Here is a 24260-nt window from a genome sequence, read left to right as displayed (position 1 = left end):
ACACAGGCTCTGGAGCCAGAATAACCAACTGTGACTTGAGCAAGTTTCTTAACGTCTCTGTGCCTTAGTTTCCCTGTTTACAAAATGGGGGTATTAATAGAACTTACCTCAATGGGTTGTCAGGAGAAGTAAATGAGTTTATATGTGCATCATGCTTAGAACACTCTGTGACATGTATTTTATACTTGTTAGCCATTGTTTCAAAATATCCTACATGTTCAGCCAAAACTATCAAAACACCTGAGACATTCTGACATTTTATTATCTAAAGGCTAGCTTTCTCATGGAGTCAAGATGTGGTCTCAGAATCCTTCTTAACATACTATTCAGTCACATTCACCAGGCAAGATGAAACCTATTGCTAACCCAATCTTATATTGCCTGAACCAAAACAAGACTTTAGAACCACCTTATGAAACTCTGAGGTGTTCTCTCCGTACTGCTTAGTTCTATTACTCATTCTCTTGCCTTCAAGGCCCTCCTTCATTCCTTAGGATACAACACAATACAATACCTACTTTATGCAAAAAAGACAAAGTGTCTGACCTTAGGAATCTTACAAATGGATGAGCAAACGGTTATCATAAAATGCAGAATATAACAACTACTATGATTTTTTTTAATGTAATAGATTTGCTATGGAAGCATTTAGGGAAGAACGACTTTCTCAGCAGAGAGGTGGAAGCCCTGCTACTCTGAGAGAAGGGAGACAGCATTTTGATTAAACTCTGAAGACCCTTTAAGATTGGACGGGGAAAACAAGGGGGAAGAAGGTCAGGACTTGGGGATCTGGAATAGCAAAGACATAGAAACAAAGTTATATGGATGACTGAAGATCAGTGAGAAGTAGTCCACTAGGATTAAAGCAGTGGTTTTCAAATGTTAACCTACAAACTAGGGCTGAGGTGGTTGTGTCTTAATCATGAGAAATTTATTTTTAAAATACAGATGTCCACTTCTGGCCACAGAGAAGTGCCAAGGATAAAATTTTTCCTCCTGCTTGAAACAGCTGAAAGTAGTGGACAAAATACACGAAACAATGGTCTTCAAGATACTGGACATCAGATAACAAAGGACAGTGAATCCTGAGAAACAAGAAATAAATAAGATGAGTTGACTAATTGCCCAGCTTACTGCCTTGAGAGAGACTGTAGGCTGCAGTACATGAAGGGGGAACCTAGGCAGATCACAGTAAACTTTAAGTTGATGAGATAGAGTCTAGAGTCTAGGTCCATATAGATCCAGGCAGCTATAGAGTTCAGACTGCTTCCAAGTAACTTAACTGAGTTACAGAACAAATCTAAGGAATGTTTATAGGAATATAATAATATCCACCATCCAAAGATAAAATGTCTAGCATCCAGACAAAAATTGTCAGACATGCAAAGAAGCAGGAAAGTATGACCCATAATGAAGTGAAAAAAATCAATTAAAACCTAACAAAACTGGGAATTCCTTAGCGGTCCAGTGGTTAGAACTCCAAGCTCTCACTGCTGAGGGCCTTGGTTCAATCCCTGGTTGGGGAACTAAGATCCCACAAGCCATGTGGCACAGCCAGAAAACAAAAAACAAACAGACAAAAAAACCTATCAAAACTAAAAGAAGAGTTACCATATATGATCCAGCAATCCCATTCCTAGGCAAATATCTGGAGAAAACTATAACTTGAAAACATATATGCATGGCAATGTTCACTGCAGTACTAGTTACAATAGCCAAGACATGGAAGCAACCTAAATGTCCATCAACAGATGAACGGATAAAGAAGATGAGGTTAAAAAAAAAAAAAAAAAAAGAAGTGGTATACATACACAATGGAATAGTACTCAGCCATAAAAAAAGAATGAAAACAATGCCATTTGCAGCAACATGGATGGACATAGAGATTATCATACTACATGAAGTAAGCTAGACAGAAAGACAAATATATCACTTATATGTAGAATCTTTTTTTAACATCTTTATTGGAGTATAATTGCTTTACAATGGTGTGTTAATTTCTGCTTTATATGGAATCTTTAAAAAATGATACAAATGAACTTATTTTCAATAGAGAAATAGACGCACGGGCATAGAAAACAAATTTATGGTTATCAAAAGGGAAGGGGGGGAGGGATAAATTAGGAGTTTGAGATTAACATATACACACTATTATATATAAAATAGATAACCAACAAGGACCTACTGTATAGCACAGGGAAATATATTCAATATCTAGTAGTAACCTATAAGGGAAAAGAATCTGGAAAAAAATATATATATATATATGTATATATCTGAATCACTTTGCTGTACACCTGAAACTAACACAATATTGTAAATCAACTATACTTCAATTAAAAAAAATAAAAACCTACCAAAACTGACACAGGTGTAAGATTTAGCAAGTAAGGGCAATAAATAATTATTACAACTATATTCTGTATGTTAAAAAGTTAAATAGCACTATATAAGAAATGAAATAGACTCAAATCAAACTTCTAAAGATGAAAACTACAATGTCTAAAATGAAAACATAAACTTGTTCAGTTGATTGGCTGATTAGACATTGCAGAAGAATAGATTAGTGAACATGAAGACATGGCAATAAAACTATCCAAAATAAAACACACAGAGAAGAATATTTTTTAAAATGCATACAGCATTAATGAGCTATAGGTCAATTTCAAGCAGTCTTCTGATATGTATAATAATAAATACATAATTGGAGTCCCCAGAAAAGAGGAATGAAAGCAGATACAGAAAAAAATACTTGAAGAAATTATGACCAAAGTTTTTCCAAAGTTTTATGAAAACCATAAACCCACAGATCCATGAACCTCAACAAATCCCAAACACAAGAGACGTGAAGAAAAGCACACCAAGGCATAACAAAATCACATTCTCAAAACAGTTAAAATTCTTAAAAGCATCCAGAACAAAAAGACATGCTTCATACTGAGGAACAAAGGTAAGGATGACAACAGATTTCTCATTGGAAACAATGCAAATGAGAAAACAACATTTTAAAGTACTGAAAGAAAAATACTGTCAAGCTATAATTCCAAACCTAATAAAATATATTACAACAATGAAGGCAAAATAAAGATTTTTTTTTCAGACATACAGAGGCTGGAAGAATTGATGACTAACAGACCCATGCTAAAAGAAATGTTAAAGGAAATCCTCAAGAAGACAACAAAAGATATCAGATGGAAATATGGAGCTACACAAAGGAATGAAGAGCATTAGAAATGGTAAGGATGTGGGCAAATATACAAGATTTTGTTATTATTTAAATCTCTTTAGAAGTTCATTGTTTAACAGTTAAACTATTAGACTAACTACTAGGAATAATAAGTGAACTTATCAAGGTTGGAGGATACAAGATCAATATACGAAAACTCGATTGTATTTCTATGTAATAGCAATGAAAAATCAGACATAGAAATTTTAAAAATAGTACCATTTACAGTACATCAAAAATATGAAATATAGAAATAAATCTGACCCCAAAAATGTGCAAGACCTAAACACTGAAAACTAAAAAAGATGTTGAAAGGAATTTTGAAAGACCTTAATAAATAGAAATCTATACCTTGTTCATGGGTTGGAAGACTCCGATATTGTTAAAATGTCAACTCTCCCCAAGTTGATCTAAAGATTCATTGCAATCCAAATCAAAATCCCAGTAGACTTTTTTGTAGAAATTGACAAACTGATTCTAAAGTTCACATGGAAATGCAAAGGACCTAGAATAACCAAACCAACTTTGAAAAAGAGCAGAGTTGGAGCACTGACACATCCCAATTTCAAGACTTAATAGAAAACTACAGTAATCAAGACAGTATGGTATTGGTGTAAATATATACAAATATATGAGGGAAACACAACAGAAAGTCCAGAAATAAACCCACATATATATGGACAATTGATTCTGACAAGATGCAAAGGCAATTCAGTAAAGAAAGGATTGTCTTCTCAACCAATGATGCTGGAACAGTTAGACATTTACATTCAAAACAGTGACACTTCAATCCATACCTTGCACCATGTATAAAAATGGATCGTATACCTAGATGTAAAGCCTAAGATTATAAAACTTCTAGAACAAAACACAGAGAAAATCTTTGTGACCTTGGGCTAGGCAAAATTTCTCAAATATGACACTAAAAGCATAATTCCTAAAATTTAAAAACTGATAAATTATACTTAATCAAAATTCAAAAATTTGACTCTTCAGAAAATACTGTTAAGAGAATGAAAAGACAAGCAGCAAACTAGAAGGCAATACTTGTAAGTCACATATGTGATAAAGAACTTTTAATAGGGACTTCCCTGGTGGCACAGTGGCTAAGAATCCACCTGACAATGCAGGGGACAAGGGTTCAATCCCTGGTCCGGGAAGATCCCACATGCCGCAAAGCAACTAAGCCCGTGTGCCACAACTACTGAGCCTGTGCTCTAGAGCCCATGAGCCCACGTGCCACAACTACTGAAGCCCACGTACTCTAGGGCCTGCATGCCACAACTACTGAGCCCGCATGCTGCAACTACTGAAGACCAAGTGCCTAGAGTCCATGCTCTGCAAGAAGAGAAGCTACAACAATGAGAAGCCCATGTACTGCAATGAAGAGTATCCCCCTGCTCGCCACAACTAGAGAAAGCCCACATGCAGCAATGAAGACCCAACGCAGCCAAAAAAAAAAAAGAAATTGTAATAATAATATATAATATATAATAAGGAATGTAAAGGAATGCAATTCAATTTTTTTTTTATTTGGTTGCGATGGGTCTTAGTTGCGGCAGGCAGGCTCCTTAGTTGCAGCATGTGGGCTTCCTTAGCTATGGCAGGCAAACCCTTAGTTGCGGCATGCATGTGGGACCTAATTCTCTGACCAGGGATCGAACCCAGGCCCCCTGCATTGGGAGTGCAGAGTCTTAACCACTGCACCACCAGGAAGTCCCCGTAATTCAATTTTTAAATGGGCAAAAGATTTAAACAGATACTTTACTGAAGAAGATATATGGATAACAATTGAGCACATTAAAAGATGTTCACCATCATTCTCATTAGGAAATGCAAATTTAAACCCAATGAGATACCTTTATATACCCAACAGATTGGCTAAAATTAAAAGACTGACCATACCAAGTGTTGATGAGTATATGGAGGAACTGGAACTTATGGTGGGGATGTAAAATGGTACCACTTTGTTACCATGCGACCTAGTAATTCCACTCATAGGTATATACACAAGAGATCCACACAAAAACTTGTACACAAATGTTTATAGCAGTATTATTCATAATAGCCAAAAAGTGAAAACAACCCAAATGTCCACCAAATGGTGAATGGATAAAGAAAATGTGGTATATCCATACAATGGAATGTATCCAGCAATAAAAAGGAATGAAGTACTTATACATGTTCCAACATGGATGAAGGATGAAAACATTATGCTAAGTGGAAAAAAGAGTCAAAAAAGATCAAACTTTATGATTCCATTTCTATGAAATGTGCAGAATGGGTAAACCTAAAGAGACAGAAAGTAGATTAGTGGTTGTCTAAGGCTGGGGAAGGGATCTGGGGTGAGGAGTGGGGAGTGACTGCTAATGGGCACAGGGTTTCTTTGGGGCACAAAAATATTCTACATTTAGATTGTGATAAAGAGTGCATAACCCTGTAAATTAATTTAAAAACATTGAAGTATACAGTTTAAATGGGTGAACTGTATGGTATATGAATTATATCACAGTAAAGCTATTTTAAAAGTTTGGTAGTTTCTTAAAAGTTAAATGTAACCCCATGATAGAATCCAGCCATTCTATTCCTAGGTATTTACCCAAGAGAACTGAAAACATTTGTCCACACGAAGACTGTACATCAGTGTTCATAGTAGCTTCATCTGTAATAGCCCCAAACTGGAAACAACCCAAATGTCCATCAACAGGAGAATGGATAAACAAATTGCTGTATATTCCCACCATGAAATACTACTCAGCAACAAAAAGGAATCAACTATTCATACACACAACAACATAGACAAACCTCAGAACAATTATGCTGAACAACAGAAGTGACAAAAAAAAAAAAGAATACTCCATGATTCCATTTATATAAAATTCTAGAAAATACAGCTGAACCTATGATAATCAGTGGTTGCCAGGGGAAGTGAGGGAAGGACAGGGAGAGGCAGGAAGGTGAGATTCCAACAGGTTACCGGAAAATGTGGCGGAGAGTAACAATCACTACCTTGACTGTGGTGATAGTTTCATGGTTGTATACACATATCAAAACATCAGCAGTTATTATATGTCAATTATACCTCACTAAACAGAAAAACAAAAGAACACAGATCCTAGGGCCATGTTCTCAGAGATTCTGATTCAGTAGATCTGGGTGGAATCTGAATAACTTTAGTTGTAACAAGCTCTCCAGGTGCTTCTGACCGTCAGTCAGGTTGGGGGACCCTGAGCGGAGTGCAGGCCGGCGCTCCTCAATCTTTACTAATCACGTGTGGATTTGTTCAAATGCAAGTTAGTAGGTCTGGCGTGGGGCTCAAAATTCTGCATTTTAACAAGGTCCCAGTTGATACCAATACTGCTAATTCAAGACCACACTTTGCCAGGAGCAAGGGCAGGGAAACTAAAATGATGTTACGTATGAAGGAATCTGGGAAAAAAGCAAAGCAATGGGAGAAATGTATGAAAGGGGTCAAAAGGTAAAAATAAAGTATTACTGCTTCCCTCATTTAAAAAAAAAAAAGCAAAGCAAGAAAGACACTGAGCAGGAAGAAACTTCCAGAGGTGATAGATATGTTTGCAGCATAGAATGTGGTGATGAGTTCACGGGTGTATACTTATGTCCAAATGCATCAAGTTGTATACATTAAATATGTACAAAATTTTGTATGTCAATCACACCTCAAAAGTGATTTTAAAAAAGTTTTGCCTCGTCTCCCTCTAACCTCTTCATATATAATTTCTTTTTTTAAAACATAATAAAGAAGTTTATTCTTCCTTAAAAAAGAAGGAGAAGGAGGAGAAGAAGAAAAGAATGAAAGGCAGTGGGGCCAGACAGTGGAGGGTAACGCAGAGCAATCTTGGACATTTCAGCTTTCTATTGGCCACTGTAAATGTTTTCGCAAGGGTGTAATATGATCTAATCTGTGTTTGAGGAAGGTGACAAGCAGCAGCGTGAAGGAGAGACTCTCATGGCAAAGAGATGCCTGCCAAAAGTTATTGCAAAAATGGGCCGAGGATGTGAACAGGTTATTCACGTTCTCTCCTCTCTCTCTACTCTGAAACTGGGGCAGAGCTGATTCCACAGGCTGAAATCAAGCTGTGGGAGAAGCAGGTATAGGAGCTGGAGTCAGGAAATACGGGTGTGTGCAGGGACAGAAGGAGGAGGTGGGAGAACAGGATCCACAGAGGTAGGAGGGAGGTAGAATGGGGAGCTGCATCACTAAGCCTGGCCAAGCCCATCTCTTTACCATGTCTCATGATGGTTTCCTGCTCTCTGTCCCCCCTGCTCTGGGAAGCAGGCACAGTTGTGACGGGTAAAATTTTGAGCACTACCATGGGTCAGATGGTGTGTCCCACCCACCCCCCCGCCAAATATGTTGAACTCCTAACCCCCCAGCACCTCGGAATGTGACCTTATGTAGAAATAGGATTGTTGCAGATGTGACTGGTTAAGACGAGGTCATATTGGAGTATGGTGGGCCCCTAAGCCAACATGACTGTGTCCTTATAAGAGGAGGAGACAGGGACACATGAAGGGAGAACGCCATATGACAATGGAGGCAGAGGTTGAAATGCTGCAGCTGCAAGGAAAGGAACCCCAAAGACTGATGGCCACCACCAGAAGCCGGGCAGAGGCAAGGACAGGTTCTCCCACATAGGTTCCGGAGGGAGCATGGCCCTTGACACCTGGATTCAGACTTCTAGCCTCCAGAGCTGTGAGACAATGCAGTTCTACTGTTTTAAGCCATCCAGTCTGTGGCAGCCCTAGGAAACTAACACAACTACCCACTGCAGTATAGGTAAATTCACTTACAAATGACATGTATAGGTACCGCTGCAGTATAGGTATATTCACTTATAAATTACATGTATATGTACCACTATATGTATATGTGTTTAAAAACACAAAAACAGAATTTTAAAGGATGGGCTATATTGGTTACACAACATTTTTAAATTATTTTTACTTCATTAATGATATAAAAAATTCTTATCAAGCAATAAGAAGACATGGAGGAAGCTTAAATGCATATTACTAAGTGAAACCAATCTGAAAAGGCTACATGCTGTATGATTCCAATTATATGACATTCCAATTGTATGACATTCTGGAAAAGGAAAACGATGGAGACAGTAAAAAGATCAGTGGTTGCCAGGGGTTGGGGGATGGGGAAGGATGAATGGGTGGATCATAGAGGATTTTTAGGACAGTGAAGTTACTCTGTATGATACTGTGATGATGAATACATGTCAGTATACATTTGTCCAAAACCATAGACTGTACAATACCAAGGGTGAACCCTAGTTTTCATGGACTTTGGTTGATGATGATACATCAGTGCAGGTTAATCAGTTGTAACGAGTGTACCGTTCTGTCGATAATGGAGGAGGCTGTGCCTGTGTGGGGGCAGGGGATGAATGGGAAATCTCGGTAGCATCCTCTCAGTTTTGCTGTGAACCCCAAACTGCTCTAAAAAATAGTCTTTGAAAAGAAAATCTTTCAATGAGCAGTGTTATTAAATAAGCTTCATTATTTTTAAAAATCCTGGTTAAATATCATGACACAGAAATGCAAAGATATACTTCTAAGTTCAATTATTTTCCATGGAAGTTTTCTCTTAATCACTGTCATTACCAAAATATAAAATTTAAAAAGAATGTCCAGTTTCAAATGGAAGAACTGCATCATTACCTACACTTATTCCAATTATGCAAAAACTTTGTTGTCACGTGGCTATTAATTCCCACCTTCCCTAACATCAGTCATGTGTTCATGCAAACTAATCAGAAAGTGTTACAGTCAATAAGTTTAAAACCCGCTAAAACTCTTCACTGAGAAATTGTAAATCGGTTGAGAAAATTGTTTCCTGGCTTTTTAAGTGTGAACTTGTGAGAGTTATTGCATCTTCTTCAGGAGCAAAATCACATAATTATGGAATAATTCCCATTGACCAGTTTTCAAAATGCCCCTTTCATAGCATGAGTATCTTTGGAAAAGTAGTTACATTATCACTCCTTAAGAGAAATATACTATTATGTTTTTGAAGCGACATATTTTGTGTTTGTCTTTTCAGCAACATCTGTTAAGTAGCTTACTACTGAAAGCTTTTTGTTATCACAGAAAAAAAGAAAATTAGACACCCATCTTTATGTACAAGAAAAATGCATAAAGTAATCTTTAAAATGAGCAAAAAATCAGAGGAATCCCTCTCACTGATTTCAGAACTTAAAATATAGCTACAGTGGTACTGACTATGTGGTATTGGTGGAGGGGTAGACACATTGACCAATGAAACAAAAAGGAGAACCCAGAAATTGTTCCACAAACTATAGCCAGGGCTTCCCTGGTGGCGCAGTGGTTAAGAATCCGCCTGCCAATGCAGGGGACACAGGTTCGAGCCCTGGTCCGGGAAGATCCCACGTGCCACAGAGCATCTAAGCCCGTGCGCCACAACTACTGAGCCTGCACTCTAGAGCCCATGAGCCACAACTACTGAAGCCCACGCACCTAGAGCCCGTGCTCCGCAACAAGAGAAGCCACCACAATGAGAAGCCCATGCACCGCAACGAAGAGTAGCCCCCTGCTCGCCACAACTAAAGAAAGCCTGCGCACAGCAATGAGGACCCAACACAGCCAAAAATAAATAAATACATTTATTTAAAAAAAAACAAAACTACAGCCAACTGATTTTTGACAAAGGTATAAAAGCAACTCGGTGAAGGAAGAATAGTCTTTTCAACAGATTATTCCAAAGTATTTGGATATCCATAGGCAAATAAACAAACAAAAAGAAAATCTAAACATCACACTTTATACAAAAACTAACCAACTCAAACGGATCACATACTTAAATGTAAAGTGCAAAACATAACTTTAGAAGATAACATAGGAGAAAATATTCAAAACAGGGCTCAGTGAAGGGTTCTTAGACATGACACCAAAAGCTCGATTCATAAAAGGAAAAATTGATAAACTGGAATTCATCAAAATTAAAAACATTTGCTCTGTGAAAGACCCTGTTAAGACAATGAAAACACAAGCTACAGACTAAAAGAGAATATCTGTAAACTACATATTTGATAAAGAACTGGGATCTGGAATATATGAAGAACTCTCAAAATTCAATAGTTAAAAAAAATCTAATTATTTAGAAAGTGGGCAAAAGACATGAACAGACATTTCACTGAAGAGGATACACAGATGGCAAATAAGCCCATGAAGAGATGTTCAACATCATTAGCCATTAGAGAAATGCAAATTAAGACCATGATGAGATCACACATGTGTGAGCACAGCTAAAATTAAAAATAGTGACAGGGACTTCCCTGGTGGTGCAGCGGTTAAGAATTTGCCTGCCAATGCAGGGGACATGGGTTCGAGCTATGCTCTGGGAAGATCCCACATGCTGCAGAACAACTAAGCCCATGCACCACAACTACTGAGTCCGTGTGCCACAACTACTGAAGCCCACGTGCCTAGAGCCCGTGCTCCGCCACGAGACAAGCCACCGCAATGAGAAGCCTGCACACCGCAATAAAGAGTAGCCCCCGCTCACGGCAACTAGAGAAAGCCCACGAGCAGCAACGAAGACCCAACGCAGCCAAAAATATTAATTAATTAATTAATTAAAAATAGTCACAAATGCTGGTGAGGATGCAGAAAACTGAATCACTTATACAAACCTGGGAGGAAAGTAAAATGAAACAGCCATTCTGAAAAACATTTTGGCTGGTTCTTAAAAAACTGAATATACAACTACCATACAACCCAACCAACTTGCTCTTGGACATTTATCCTAGAGAAATGAAAACTCATGTTCACAAAACTGTACTTATGTTTGCAAAAACCTGTACACAAATGTGTATAGCAACTTTATTTGTAACAGCCAAAAATTGGAATGTCCTCCAATGAGTGAAGGATTAAACTTGTGGTGCTTTTCCATCCACACCATGGAATACTACTCAGCAATAAAAATGAACTATTGAAACATGCAACAACCTACATGAATTTCCAGAGACTTATGCTGAGTGAAGAAGGCTAATCCTGAATGGCTAGATACTGTATTATTCTATTTATATAACATTCTTGAAGTGAGAAAATGATAGACACAACAGATTAGTGGTTGCTAGGGGTAAAGGAACATGTAAGGGGTGGGAGAGAAGAGGGTATGGCTGTAAAAATGCAACTGTGAGGAATCTTTGTGGTGTTGGAAATATTTTACTTTGTATCAGTGTAGATGTCCTGATTAGGATACTGTACTATAGTTTTGCAAGCTGTTACCATTGTGGGTAACTGGTTAAAGGGTACATGGGACCTCTAGGTACTTAACTTCTTACAGTGTAAATCTATAATTATCTCAAAATAAAAAGTTTAATTTTTTAAAGTTTCTAAGAAATAAATGGATAGATAGGAGTTCTAATATTTTCTGCCCACACCCTAATGAATCATCTTTGGCACACCCAGTATGAGAGATCATTGGCATATGCCGCTAGTCCCAGGGTGATAGTCCCTACCCAGTCTTTGGGTCCCTTTAGCTATTCTCAACATTCTCTTGAAGTTATCTTCCTTAAATGCAATCTTGGTCACCTTATTTCCCCAAATCATTAGTCTTGACAAATAAGGACCTTCTGGCTTTAGTCCTTTATCCAATATATACACCTGAACACCAAACTACTCAGTGTCCAATGGCACAAAACCCTGTCTGACTGTGAGGTACCTGAGAATGAGCACAAAGACCTCTCTATACGCTTATCTTATCTCTAATTAACGTATTTCTAAACTTATCAAGTACCCTAGCACATATGAGGAATGCAATAAATCTTGATTTAAATGTTTATTACCGGGCTTCCCTGGTGGCGCAGTGGTTAAGAATCTGCCTGCCAATGCAGGGGACATGGGTTCAAGCCCTGATGTGGGAAGATCCCACATACCACGGAGCAACTAAGCCCATGAGACACAACTACTGAGCCGGCGTGCCTAGAGCCCGTGCTCCACAACAAGAGAAGCCACCGCAGTGAGGAGCCCCTGCTCCCGCAACTGTAGAAAGCCCGTGGGCAGCAACGAAGATCCAACGCAGCCAAAATAAATAAATAAAATTTATTTTTTAAAAAATGTTTATTACCTTTGTTTATTACCTCCTAAGAGTCCAGAGGTGTTGATTCTGTGTTGCATTCAGAACACTAACCTGCAATCACTCCTGCCAGGTACACCAGCCCCACGCGGAGGCCTTTGTGGACCATTTCCAAGGGGATACCCAAAACGAGCTGCATAACAAGATTCCCCAGGATGTGCTGAACTCTGCAGAGACAAACACAGTTGTCAAATATTATGACTAGCCCAGGCAGTTATTTCCTTGGGAGATTAACAGGCATTGATGTGTTGTTTCTAGTTAAGAACTTGCTTAACTTGAATTCCACTTTCCAATTTTTTTAGGCGACTTTTTAAAAAAATAAAATCTTACACGAAGCCTCAATATGTAAAGCAGATAAAAGGACATTTTAGAAGTACACTTATTTTTTGTTATGGCCGCACTGTGAGGCATGTGGGATCTTAGTTTCCGGATTAGGGATCGAACCCATGCCCCCTGCAGTGGAAGTGTGGAGTCTCAACCACTGCACCTCCAGGGAAGTCCCAGAAGTATACATTTATTTTATAAGCTCTGTTTTACAACAATTACCGATAATGTCAAACAAAGAGCAATGAGGCTTCTTTAAGGAAAATAAGCTTGCAGTTACGGGGTTTAGATGACAACTGCCACGATATGTCAGCTTCGGCATATGCTTTTGTTTTGGTTGCATAGTAGTACTGAGAAAATACTAATTCACTCATGTTGAGTCTAAATTTTAATAGATTTTTTTTTTTTTTTGGCTGCATTGGGTCTTTGTTGCTGAGCGCGGGCTTCCTCTAGTTGCGGGGAGCGGGGGCTACTCTTCCTTGCGGTGCGTGAACTTCTCATTGTGGTGGCCTCTCTTGTTGTGGAGCACGGGCTCTAGGTGTGCGGGCTTCAGTAGTTGTGGCACGCGGGCTCAGTAATTGTGGCTCACAGGCTCAGTAGTTGTGGTGCATTGTCTTAGTTGCTCCGCGGCATCTTCCTGGACCAGGGCTCGAACCCGTGTCCCCTGCGTTTGCAAGCGGATTCTTAACCACGGCGCCACCAGGGAAGCCCCAAAATTTCAATAGATTTTTAAACAACCTGTCTTGCAAGTTCAGGATAGTCTTTAATGAAACAGAGATGGGAAGAGAAACTTCATTCCCAGTTCTACATTAAAAAGGCTTTTTCTTTTTAAGTTTACCAGAATAAAAAAAAAAAGAAGTTACCTAGTAACAATAGCTAAAGTTGGTATCTCCCATGTACCATAATTTGGCATATAACATTTTTGAGTACAGATGCTTTTTATTATACTTTTTAAATAGGGGAAAATATTTTTAAGTGAAATTCACATTATTTTACTTGTCAAACCCCACAAGCATCTCTGGAGAATCTCTGAATGTAATTTAGCAAATTACCACATTACAGTAATCCTTAATTTACTTGCCATGTAGCACGATGCTTTATTTTTTTTTAAGAGATTTTGGGTTAAACCAAAAAGTTAAAAAATAACACAGCTGTTGAATCTTCCACAAAGTGCAGCCGCTTTCATATTAGTTTTAGGGATTATGTTTTTGAATTCTAATTTACTTAAAGGATATCCAGCAGACCACTGAAGAGGTTCTCTGGGCAAACCCTACAGAACAGATTACTTACATTTAGGCCACATGTGCATCCAGCCACAACTATCACTGTACAAGCCATCTTCAAAGACGTGAGACGTAACACATAATTCAGCACAGAACAGCCTAGCCAGGACAGTTACACCAATCTTATGGAGACCTCAGACATAAACAGGTTTTTGAAATATGTGCACCTTGTGAATTGGAACAAGAAGTTCAAAGAAAGCTATCCCGTCCTGTCCTCTGGGAACAGTGTGAGGACAAAGTGACTAATGGCACAAAACCCCAAAGAATCACCCCAAGCACTCTTTCCGCTGCTCAACAGCTAGAGTAGAAGTGGCATAATGCTGAGACCCTGTCATATACCCAGAAGAGAAATACTAATTTTTTTCATCCAAATTCTATGCACCCTTCAAGGTCCAGCTTGAATCCATGTCATCTGTGAAGCCATCCCCATCCTGATCATCCCCTTTTTCTGTTTATATTTATGTAGTTAATCCAACATCCATTTCTTTATCCCTTGTCTACCTCCTCTAGTGAGGGTAGAAGAGCTGGTATTGATTTTCCCTATCTCTCTTAGCTAGGGGTAGCCAGGTCATGTAGTCCTGGCCAATGAGACGCAGGTAAGAACACTGCTAGGAGACTTTTAAGAGAGCCTCTATCTAAACAAAAGGGATGGATGTCACCAGTACCTGGTACTACCTCTTCCCCCTTCCTGCTTTGAATGCAGAGCTACAGCAGCCAACTTGCAACCATGACAGAAAGGCGAAGGGAAAAGCAGAGATGTCAGCACAGGATCAAGAGTCCTGGCTTCATTAAACAGATGAACCAACCAGCTACCGCTGGGCTTCTTATATGGGCAAAAGATTTACCGACATTTGTTTAGGCCCCTGTTACATTTTCTTGTCACTTGCATCCAAAAGCATCCCTAATTTATACAACCCCATATGTGACATGTCCTACACAGCCTTGCGAATTCTTTTTGAGCATCTTACTATATGTGTCAGACGCTGTAAAAATTGTTAAAACCGTTGTCTCATTTAATCACAGCAACCTTATGAGGTAGGTACTATTACCCCATTTTAGAGATGTGGAAACTGAGGCACAAAGAGGTTAAATAACTACAGTATACTGTAATACTATACTGCCTTGCATTACTATTTAACTGACTGCTCCCCCTTATAATTTTAAAGTCTTTGAGTGCAGAAGCCACATTCGCTTCAAACGTACTTGTTAAATGGAAAACTAAAGTGTGGAAGTATCCACAGAAATGGGGCAATTGGTGATTTTGTCCCTGACTTGTCAAGCCTCTGAGCCCTGTGTCCTGCCATGGATCCCTATTTAGCCACTGGCCAGAGTTATCTTTCAAGGTCCAGGGCTGAGTAGGTTGCATACATGAAGTTGGCCTCATCTGGAACCCCAGGAGCCCACCAGAGAGGAGGGGCCAGCAGCGAGCTGCTCACTGTCTGCAGTGCACATGGTGAATCACGGATTCTGAGCAAGGTCAGAAGGCTATTAGCATTTAAGAAACTGTAAGCAGGGACTTCTCTGGTGGTGCAGTGGTTAAGAATCTGTCTGCCAATGCAGGGGATACGGGTTCGAGCCCTGGTCCGCGAAGATCCCACATGCCACGGAACAACTAAGCCCATGCACCACAACTACTGAGCCTGCGCTCTAGAGCCCGCAAGCCACAACTACTGAGCCTGTGAGCCACAACTACTGAAGCCTGAGCACCTAGAGCCCGTGCTCCTCAACAAGAGAAGCCACAGCAATGAGAAGCCCACGCACCACAACGAAGAGTAGCCCCTGCTCACTGCAACTAGAGAAAGCCTTTGTGCAGCAACAAAGACCCAACGCAGCCAAAAATAAATAAATAATTTTTTTTAAAAAACTGCACCTGCCAAAAATGGCAGGCTCCACATCACCTATTGCTTGTATTATTCTAAATGAACATTATTATACACTCATGGAAAGGCTCAGGAATTAATTTTTTAAGTGTTTGGCAGAGGTGTGGAGGATGGCACTGATGATTCACCTTTTCAAAGGAACATTTAACAACACCACACAGCTTGAGGGACACACTTTTGGTTTGGTAACGATTTCTCTTCTCATTAATATTCCTACATACATACCAATATTAGGCAGTTACAATGCAATACAAAGTACACTGGACCTAGAGTTAGCACTAATGGGTTGAGATCCTCACTCTACAACTTAGCTGTGGGACACGGAGCACGAGTCTACATCCCATAAGCCTCAGACATGAAACAGCAGGAGTAATACATGCCTCCTAGGGCTGCCATGAGGATCAAACAAGATTATGGACGTGAAAGTGCCTGATCAATAATAAAGCACCGGGCTTCCCTGGTGGCGCAGTGGTTGAGAGTCCGCCTGCCGATGCAGGGGACACGGGTTCGTGCCCTGGTCCGGGAAGATCCTACATGCCGTGGAGCGGCTGGGCCCGTGAGCCATGGCCGCTGAGCTCGCGCGTCCAGAGCCTGTGCTCCGCAACGGGAGAGGCCACAACAGTGAGAGGGCCGCGTACCGCAAAAGAAAAAAAATAATAATAAATAAAAAATTTAAAAAAAAAATAATAAAGCACCGAAAAAATGCTCGGGGTTACAATGACTTATAGTCACCTCTGATATCAGTGACTTAACTGTCAGTCCTTACCCAGCATGCACCAGCATGTATGAGATAAACCTCCAGGCTTCCTCCCTCTTCTCAGGACTGTAGATAAAGGGACTCTCCAAGATGCCCGAGTCCAAGGTGATCCACTGTTTCTGCGGCTTCCACACAGCATAGTAAATAAACACTGCCAGCTGACAGGGAGGGGCAGACACAGACGTTAACCACACCTTCTGCAGAGAGAGGCCCCGTTAAAGCGCACGGGCACTACCTCTGTTTCAAACAATTAGCTCTCAAGAGGGCCACTCTCTAGCATGTGCTCAGAAGATGACAGGAATTCAATTCCCTGCCGTATATCTGACCATACAACTGTGGGCGCTTCCTCCAGCGATCAGGAGCAGCCGTAGACCAAACCGCAAAGAAGAATCTTTCGAACCCACTTTCCCCTCTTAAATACCCACTGCCCTCATCTTCCCACACTCACTATTTGGTCATTCATTTACAACTTAATGTGAAATTAAGTCACTGCTGGCTTCTGAAGAATAGAGGAGGGAAAGGGAAAAATAGTAACTTTGCAGTGGAGAAGCCCGGCAAATATGACCTTAGCCAAGTGATGAAGGTGAACGGCACAGGGATGTCGTGTGGATGTCCCCTGTCCTCTGCTACCTGACGTGATCTGATGAGAAGGGTACTTCACTTCTGTGGTCTTCCTCCCTCAAACCCATAACTTCAGTCTAATCACGAGAAAAACATCAGACATCCCAGACTGGGGGACATTCTACAGGACACCCGGCCAGTACTCCTCAAGACTATCAAAGCCATGGAAAGCAAAGACTGAAACTGGGAAGTGGACTTCGCCTCCCCAGGAGTGGTGCGTCCGTGCACGAGCCTCGCGGGTCTGCGGCGGCAGACCTCCTAAGGTCTGCCCTTACGAGGGGTGAGGGGTAAGGGCAGGGGCAGGGGCAGGGGCGGGACGGCTGCCGCCACGGCCAGGAGTCAGGACGCATTCGACGCCATCGTGATGGCGGATGAGAGGTTTCACGGGGAAGGGTATCAGGAAGGCTATGAAAAAGGAAGTAGTTTGGGTATGATTGAAGGAAGGCAGCATGGCACGTTTCATGGAGCTAAAATCGGATCTGAGATCAGGTGCTACCAAGGTTTCGCTTTTGCTTGGAGATGTCTCCTGCACGGTTGCTCCACTGAGAAAGACAGCAAATAGATGAAGGTCTTAGAATCGTTGATTGCAATGATTCAGAAATTCCCTTATGATGACCCTACTTATGATAAACTTCACGAAGACTTAGACAAAATTAGAGGGAAATTTAAGCAGCTTTGTTCATTATTAAACGTTCAGCCCAACTTGAAAATTAGCACAGAAGGTTCTGGACTTTCATTTTGATGACAGACGAACAGACAAAACATCAAGGAACAGATGTTCGTATGTTAAGTGTTTAAAATATGATTAAAGGCAAAACAATGATGCGGGATTCATTGTTTTGCAGGGAGGGTTCCAGCTTGGCCAGTGAAAGGGCTTCCTTCCCCTGAGGTCTGCCTGCATCACCTCGGTGCCCCCCACAGGGCCCCTCCGCACAAGCCCATCCTTTGTTGGGTCCTGTCTGCTCTTCAGTCTGAACGCAGCCCTGGCAGAGCCCTCGCCGGGCTGCTGTCTCTGATCCAGGATCCAGGCCGTTGGCTCATGGGTTCTCGCCACCTGGCAGGCCTGGCTGGATATAGACTCAGGTTGGCTCTGGATAGGATAAACCTCCCATTTAACCCCCCCGGGCTTTGGTCAGTGCTCAGAGGGACAGTTTTTTAAAAAATGAGAGCCACAGGGTTGACACGAAGCAGGTTAATGGGAAAGAGTGATGGGTACTGTGACATTTATTGACCCTTGAGATGGGCCAGTGCTGTGACCTGCTTCTCATGCTTTATTTAGTCCCTTCAGTAGCCCATGAGGTGGGCGTTATTCCTATTTTATAGTCGAGGAAACGGAGGCCCAAGAGACGGCCTGGTCCAAGGGCAGTGGGCGGCGGAGTTGGGAATCCAACCCCCATCTCCTGGTGCCCGCTCCGGAACCCGCGGTCGCACCCACAGGCTCGGGGTTCCTGCCCGCAGATCCCCGCTGTGCCCCGTGGAGCCCTGGGGCGTCGCCTGTGGCCATGGACGTGGGCGGCTGGCTGAGAGGAGGAAAGGCCAGCCCTGTCCCCAGGGAGCCGGGACGTGCTCTTCCTGTGTCCCCGGGTGGATGGGGCTCTGCAGCATCAAAAATGGCCAAGGGGAGGGGATTTTAAGGCCACCGCTCTACGTGCAGAAACTTTGGAGCCTTACTGCAGCCTTCCTTTTAGTGTGAGTTCTCTGTCTTCTGCCCGGACTTAAAGGCATCGTCTATACGTGGTGAGGTCCTGGCAGGCCAGTCCCCCGTGAGATGCGTGGCTCCCGGGCATTTCTCTGCAAGTGATGGCCCGTGTCCAGGCCCCTCGGGCACCCCGGCCAGAGCCCTCTCCCCACCCGCTACCGGCCCAGGGAGCAGATTTGGAAGCCGTGAGTGAAATTAGCACACGGGTAGCTGTGAATCTGCTCCAGATTTCAAAATCATTCCAGAGCGTCTGGGTAGACTGTGCTCCCCTTGGAGCTGCTGGGGGGCCTCTGCGGGGCCTGGGACGCTGGCCCTCACCATGTGCCGAGGAGGAAGAAACGGCTTCTAGTTGTTGGAGGATAAGACTCTGCCTTTATCCTGCTTGGCTTTCTTATGTGTGTCTCTCTGTAAGTTCATGGCCTGCAGTCCCAACCTCAGTTCTGCAGAGCCCAGGACCGGGCACACGGCCTCAGATGTGCCTTTGTACAGACACCAGCAGCGCTCATCTCTGGCTGGTGGAATGAAAGGGCTTTTGTTGTCATTTTTCTGGGTGGATTTTTGTGTTTTCTGAACTATCTGTTTGGACAATGTATTATTTTTATAATTGGAGAAAAAATAAACAGCATATTTTAAAGCAAAAAAAAACAAAAAAAGGACTGAGACACTGTCACAGATCAGAGTAAACTGGGGGGAATGTGAAAATTAAATGCAGCATGATACCCTGGGTTCAAGGGTACAAGAGGGACAGAAAGAGGACACTAATGGAAAAATTGGAAAAGGCCAAATTAAGCCTGTAGTTTAGTTAATACTAATATACTAATATGAGTTTCTTAGTTTTGACAAATGTACTATGGAAATATAAGATATTAGCAATGGGAGAAATTGTGTGAGGGGTATACAGGAACTCTCTGTACTATCTCTGCAAATTTTCTGTAAAGCTAAAATTATTCCAAAATAAAAAATTTGTTTTAAAAAAGATTTTTTTTTTTTTTGGCCATGCCACATGGCTTGTCGGATCTTAGTTCCCCAACCAGGGATCAAACCCGGGCCCCTGGCAGTGAAAGCGTTGAGTCCTAACCACTGGACTGCGAGGGAATTCCCAAATTTGTTTAAAAATTTTTAATTAGGAAATTCTCTGGTAGTCCAGTGGTAAAGAATCCACCTTTCAATGCAGGGGACGCGGGTTTGATCCCTGGTTGGGGAACTAAGATCCCACATGCCGTGGGGCAACTAAGCCCGTGCGCCACAACTAGAGAGAAGCCCGCAAGGTGCAACAAAAACAAAGACCTTGCATGCCGCAACTAAGACCCAACGCAACCCAAAAAATTAATTAAATAAATAAAATAATTTTTTTAAAAAAATGGCCTTTGGCCTTCAACTATAAGTTTTACCCCCAGGTCTCCAGTCCTGGCCTACCCTGTAGATTTTAAACTTGCCAAGCCTCCACAATTACATGAGCCAATTCCTTAAAATAAATCAATCTCTCTCTCTCCATATACATGTGTATGTAGAAAGATGATAGATACATAGATAGATAATGTGTGTGTGTGTGTGAGGGTGTATACATCCTATTGGTTCTGCTTCTTTAAAGAATACTGACTAATACAGTCCCTGATAAGGAAGTTGAGGCATCAGTGGGAATTAAGAGGATGACTTCCTAATGGCCCTAAAGTCACACCCCACAGGCAGCCATCCTCTGTCAATTCCTTTATGAGGCATCATGGTGTGGGAGAAAAAGCTGGGTGAGATAAGGCTCAGGAGAAGCCCAGTCCTGGCCAAATAACTAAGTATGTGGCCTTGGGCAAATCGCCCCATGTCTCTGGGCCTTGCACTCTTTTCAAGAAAACAAAAGGGCTCACTAGACCAGAGTCTGAAACCCACTACGTGCTGCCCATAGTAGACATCATTACAGGATCCCATTTTTTTCCTACTGAAATCTGGAGGCAACTTATAATTCTTCTAAACATATGGCTCCTGATAGACCTTACCAATCAGTCAAAGTTGGTTCATGAGATCAAACCAATTTGCAACCCCAAAATTATTTGATTTCTAAAGTCCCCACAAACTAAAATGAAATGAAACCACTAAAACTGTGGTCACTGCTGGGCAGGGGAGTTGTTTGAAAAATAAAACTCAACCCTTGCCTAAAAGTGACTGGGAACATAAGAAAAACCTGGGAAGGGAACTCTGGAGAGGGTGAGGTCGAGTTCTGTGTGTGCTGTACTTGCCATCGCCAAGCTCTCCTCTTACGTTTTTCAGTCTCTTATCTAGACCTGATCTAAAGCCGCAGTGTGTGTGCAACCCCCCAGAGGTCCTTGCACCAGTGCCCACCACCCCGAATGCTTACCTCAGCAATGCTGATGGAGATGATGAACACAGGGGGTGGGAGGCAGTTAGCTCTTTCCAGGTATGTTCTTCGCACCGGTTCAGGAAGCATCCATTTTGAGACAATCCTGTGGACCTTTTTAAGCCTGAAGGGATCTTTACCTTCCCTGTCCTCTCTCATTTTCTCCTCTTCCAGCATTTCTTTCATCTCTCTATCCCTATTTAGATTCACATCCTCTTCCATTTCCAAATCATGAGCAGCAGCCATTATCCTGGGTCCACCCTCCACCTGAAAGGGACATGAATGTCAGGGAAAAACAGATGACCCTATAGTGTTTGGGCCATGGCTCTTTTCTGGGCTCTCTGGCACAACCATTGGTTTCCAATGCCTTTCCTGTGTGTTAATAGAAGGCAGCTGAAGATCTGGTGCCCAAATATACATAATATCCATACCCTCGTCACCAGTGTGCAATGGTGAAAAAGCACTAGAGTCTCCCCAGTGGAGGGAGAGGACTCCGCAGAAGTCATTTATGAATTCACCTATTGACACCACCCAAAGGATGGACTGGAAATTTGGGATGGCAACTCTACCTCATATACCGATTCCTTCCCCTCTGCCACTGACTCTCAAAGCAACCACTAGTGTAAGAAGTAGCTTTGCCACGAGGTGAAGTATCTCAGAGCCCAAACCACTGCATAACTGAACTCAGTTTTGTCCAGCTTAAGTAAATAATCTCCTTTCCCTTCTTAGTTTCATCTTGCTTCTGCTCCCAGGCCAAACACAGATCTCTAGTTTCTGATTCAGAATCAAAAATGATTTACTGAGCATTGACTATATATCAGGTACTATGCTAGGGGCCCCATTATAGGTTAAAATTTTCGCTTCCCATTCCCCCCTCAAAAATGATTTAAACCCACATCTTCTCCTTCTAAATTATCAGTGTCCTTTCTAAAATGCCACCTTGCCCATTCTGTAGCACTTGGGAATTAAGTAGACCCTTCCTTACTGGTTCTCCAGATACAACATTAACACCCTCGCTAAAACACATCCTCCCAACAATTATCTGACACTCTTGGCTGAGTTCCTACTAATTTCCACATCCAGTATTCCCTTGAACTCAATCCTCAACATCCAAACACTCAAGGATTTATTCAACAGATACCTGTTGAACACCTACTCTGTATCAGGCCACCATCCCTATCCCAAAGTGTTTAAAATGTCATGCAGGAGGCTGAGGTCAATAAAAATTACACAAATAATTGTACAGTTACAGCTGTGCTAGGTGATACCAAGCAGATACATAGGTTACTGAGGCAGCATGTCTGTAACAGTGAGGCCTGCTCTCCATACTCTTTCCTCTCCCTGTGTCATGGTGCTAGCTGTACTGTCCTTCTCCTTTTGGTTTAGTTCTGTTATATTTCACTTCTGGTTGAACTATTTAAATCTTTCAATCAAATGTTTTCAGGTCAAAAAAAGGGGTGGGGGAGGCTCAAATATATTAAGGGAAAAAAATAATGTTGCCAGATACTACATAGAGTACAATCCAATTTTTGTAAAAAGTAATATATTGTTACACAGGAAAACATCTGGAGAATTAACCATGATTTATATCTGCATGATAGGATTTCACTAGATTTTTGCCCTCTATGCAGGAGTAGGTACAGATTTTGTGTACCCTGAAGATTAAACAATTAGGGAGGGGGTGTTCTTTGGAAAAAATAATATAAAATTAAAATTACAAAATAAAAAAATTATAAATGTACATACACTGCTTTAGAAGGAGCCCATGCAAGTAGAAGTCTGAAGCTTACACTTTATTAGTTTCACAAGTAATCCAGCCAAAACAATCCTAAAAAAGAAAAACAAAACAGGAGGTATCACACTCTCTGATTTCAAACTATATAAAAAGCCACATTAATCAAAACAGTATGGTACAGGCACAGAAACAGACACATAGATCAATGGAACTGAATAGAGAGCCCAGAAATGAACTCATACTTATACAGGCAATTAATCTACAACAAAGGAGGCAAGAATATACAATGGGGAAAAGATGTCCTCACACCACATACAAAAATAAACTCAAAATGGACTAAAGACTAAAATGTAAGACCTGAAACCATAAAACTTCTAGAAGAAAACACAGGCAGTCTGCTATTTAATATCAGTCTTCGCAATTTTTTTTGGATATGTCTCCTCAGGCAAGGTAAACAAAAGCAAAAATAAACAAATGAGACTACATCAAACTAAAAAGCTTTTGCACAGCAAAGAAAACTATCAACAAAGGAAAAGGCCACCTACTGAATGGAAAAAGATGTTTTCAAATGATACATCCAACAAGGGGTTGATATCCAAAATATACAAAGAACTCATACAATTCAACATCAAGAAAACAAACAAGCCAATTGAAAAACGGCCATAGGGAGAGACTGGTTCAAGATGGCAGAGTAGAAGGACATGCTCTCACTCCCTCTTGCGAGAGCACGGGAATCAAAACTGACTGCTGAACAATCATTGACAGGAAGACACTGGAACTCACCAAAAAAGATACCCCACATCCAAAGACAAAGGAGAAGGCACAATGAGATGGTAGGAGGGGCACAATCACAATAAAATCAAATCCCATAACTGCTGGGTGGGTGACTTACAAACTGGAGAACACTTATACAACAGAAGTCCACCCAATGGAGTGAAGGTTCTAAGCCCCACATCAGGCTTCCCAACCTGGGGGTCCAGCAACGGGAGGAGGAATTCCTATAGAATCAGACTATGAAGCCTAGCAGGATTTGATTACAGGACTTCGACAGGATGGGGGAAACAGAGATTCCACTCTTGGAGGGCACACACAAAGTAGTGTACATATCGGGACCCAGGGGAAGGAGCAGTGACCCCATAGGAGACTGAACCAGACCTACCTGCTAGTGTTGGAGGGTCTCCTGCAGAGGCAGCGGGTGGCTATGTCTCACCGTGAGGACAAGGACACTGGCATCAGAAGTTCTGGGAAGTACTCC

General features: G+C 41.5%; 1 protein-coding gene and 1 pseudogene across 2 annotated transcripts in view; one reads left to right on the top strand and one right to left on the bottom strand.

Moving 5' to 3' along the window:
- RHBDL2 (rhomboid like 2) overlaps positions 1 to 23043 on the bottom strand; it is a gene marked incomplete at its 3' end in the record, with an annotated part of 30453 nt that extends 7410 nt beyond the window's left edge. Inside the window, exons 1-4 of the mRNA XM_082832900.1 lie at positions 23017 to 23043; positions 21271 to 21537; positions 16613 to 16761; positions 12414 to 12526 (exon numbers count right to left, since the gene is read on the bottom strand). Coding sequence (XP_082689026.1) covers positions 12414 to 12526; positions 16613 to 16761; positions 21271 to 21516 — 508 coding nt within the window. The 5' untranslated portion in view covers positions 21517 to 21537; positions 23017 to 23043. The remainder of the gene's footprint in view (positions 1 to 12413; positions 12527 to 16612; positions 16762 to 21270; positions 21538 to 23016) is intronic.
- LOC309958256 (protein LTO1 homolog) lies at positions 16882 to 17966 on the top strand (annotated as a pseudogene). The gene is made up of 2 exons: positions 16882 to 16970; positions 17522 to 17966. The product of its transcript is annotated as a protein LTO1 homolog (transcript).
- Positions 23044 to 24260: the final 1217 nt, after the last annotated feature.

This window comes from Leucopleurus acutus (genome assembly GCF_964270905.1).
Source record: "Leucopleurus acutus genome assembly, chromosome: 2".
NCBI lineage: Eukaryota > Metazoa > Chordata > Mammalia > Artiodactyla > Delphinidae > Leucopleurus > Leucopleurus acutus.
This window is presented reverse-complemented; position numbering and strand designations above follow the sequence as displayed.